Consider the following 2604-nt stretch of genomic DNA (forward strand, 5'->3'; position numbering starts at 1 on the left):
AGTATCTAGTATTCCCCGAAGTATCTCTCTTAGAATTGGATCAAAGGCACTCAAAAAGTTTCAACTGTGTTTAGTCTAGTATGCTTCACTGAGTAGAAAAAGAATAATACATTTTCCCCCTCCCTCCCTTTTTTCCTTCTTTGATTTGAGATGTTAAGAAGCTCTAACCAAAAAGAACATTTTGCAAGAAAGATTTTCACCAGTGTTAAAGGTGAAATGGGGAACCAGTAAGGTTAAGTGACTTTCCACATGCCCCAAAATAAGTGATGGTGTTAGGCCACAGACTCTTCCAGCTTCCTATTTCGATTCATAATACTCTCAAAAAAGGTTCATAAAAAAAACTACAAAACCCACAATACTTTGTCATAATGATATGGCTCTACTTAACTTTAGAGATTTGTTTCCAGTCTTGGAAACAGTCATATATATAAGCTATTTTTCCTAGTTTGAGGAACATCAACCTCTTTCAGAGATTTTAAACTTTTTCTCTATATTTTTTGCATTTAAAAACTCTTGAAAATCTGATAAACGTTATAAATTTCCTTCTCGCAAAAATGTATATACACTTATGTAGACAAAATTTTGCATACCATTTTAAAGGTTCATTTTTGTAAAGTTAATCAAGGAGATAAAGGGAGCTACCTAGAAGAACATATAATATAGCTTTTTAGTATTACATATAAGTTTTTTTTTTCCTCTAAAGATTTGTTAGATGCAAAAGTTAAAATTCTTCACCTAAATGGCATGAAATATTATGGATTAAGATCCAGTTTATTTTAACCATCAATTTTAGTACTTTTTCAATTTTGTAAACTCTTAAAACATGGGTACACAAAAACACTTAAAAATTCTAATTATACTGTATAAATAAAAACAAAGCCTTACAATTTTCTCTGGAATTTACATAGTATGATATGTTATGAATGTAAGGCTTTAATAACATTGTAAAAATTTGAGATCTCATAATCTTGATCCAAACTAAAACAGACATACTCCAAATTTAATTTTTTAAAGGTAAAAATGACATTCACTTTGTATGAAACTGAAGATGTTTCACCATCCCTGCCAAGATTTTGGGTAATTGTGCAGCAATAACTTCAGACATCATTTCTGGAAATTCAACACTCAGTGTCCGGGACTGAATAAATGTATTCAAGCAGTACAGATGAAGTTGTTTGACAAGCTGTTGGTTTAACAAATGGATAAGAAACGTGTAAGAAAAGTAATAACTTCATATACTATTCAAACATGGCAACTTATTTTTCTAACAATATAAATACTTGCTGTGTTTTCTTCTTACTAAAATAAAAATAACTTCATCCATTATCTAGAATAATATGTAAAACATTACATACTCACAATGAAACATTCTGATAGTTCAAAAAGATTTTTTTTTTTAATGAAAGTTATTCATGTTGATCATCCTGTGGAATTGTGAATGTTTTGGTGTATTTCTTTCTAGTGTTTTTCTTTTTATACATGTATACACACATATCTAGGTATATATGCAATATTCACATATGCATATATATTTTCAAAAATGCCATTATCTTATAAAATGTCTATTAGTCTAGCTTTTTCACATAACATTATATTGACTCTTTCCATGTCAATAAAAACAACCCAACATAACTCGTTTTTTAATTTTTGGCAAGTAATTCATATCCATTATTTTAAAAGTCGAATAGTACTGCAAGATTTATAACAAAAACAGCAACACAACTATATGCCAACAAACTGGACAACCTAGAAGAAATGGAAAAAATTCTTAGAAACTTATAACTTACCACGACTAATTCAGGAAGAAATAGAAAATCTAAATAGACTAGTTACTAGTAAGGAGAGTGAATCAGTAATCAAAAATATCCCAATGAAGAAAAGCCAGGGCCAAGTGGCTTCACTGGTGAACTTTACCAAACATTTAAAGAAGAATTAACAGCAATATTTCTTAAACACTTTCAAAAAATCGAAGAGGAGGGAACACCACAAAGAGCCCCAACTAGCCAAAAAAATTCTAAGAAAGAACAACAAAGCAGGAGACATTCCATTTCCTGATTTCAAGCTATACAACAAAGTTATAGTAATTAAAACAGCGTGGTATTGGCATAAAAACAGACAAATAGACAAATGGAACAAAATCAAGAGCACAGAAATAAACCTAAGCAACTATTTGACAAGGAAGTCAAGAACATTCAATGGAGAAAAGACAGTCTCTTCAATAAATGGTACTGGGAAAATTGGATATTCACATGGAAAAGAATGAAACTCGACCCCTATCTACATCACTTATAAAAATTAACTTTAAATGAATTAAAGACTAAAATGTAAGACCTGAAACTATGAAACTCCTTGAAGAAACATAGGAAAAATGCTCCTTAATATGGATCTTGGTAATGATTCTTTAGAAATCACACCTACAACATAAACAACAAAATAAACGAACAAGTGAGACTATATCAAACTAAAAATCTGCACAGCAAAAGAAACATTAACAAAGTGAAAACACTTTGAAGTGGGAAAAATATTTCCAAACCATATATCTGGTATGGAGTTATTATCTAAAACATAAAAAACTCATGTAACTCAAGTGCTAAAAAAAAAAAA

At 29.9% G+C, this 2604-nt stretch overlaps 1 protein-coding gene across 1 annotated transcript in view; it reads right to left on the reverse strand.

The window, feature by feature from the left end:
- Window positions 1-1027: 1027 nt before the first annotated feature.
- Window positions 1028-2604, reverse strand: part of PGR (progesterone receptor) — a 91358-nt gene continuing 89781 nt past the window's right edge. Inside the window, exon 7 of the mRNA XM_011369415.1 lies at window positions 1028-1183. Coding sequence (XP_011367717.1) covers window positions 1028-1183 — 156 coding nt within the window. The remainder of the gene's footprint in view (window positions 1184-2604) is intronic.

Source organism: Pteropus vampyrus, unplaced genomic scaffold, assembly GCF_000151845.1.
Source record: "Pteropus vampyrus isolate Shadow unplaced genomic scaffold, Pvam_2.0 Scaffold148, whole genome shotgun sequence".
In the NCBI taxonomy this organism is placed as follows: Eukaryota; Metazoa; Chordata; class Mammalia; order Chiroptera; family Pteropodidae; genus Pteropus; species Pteropus vampyrus.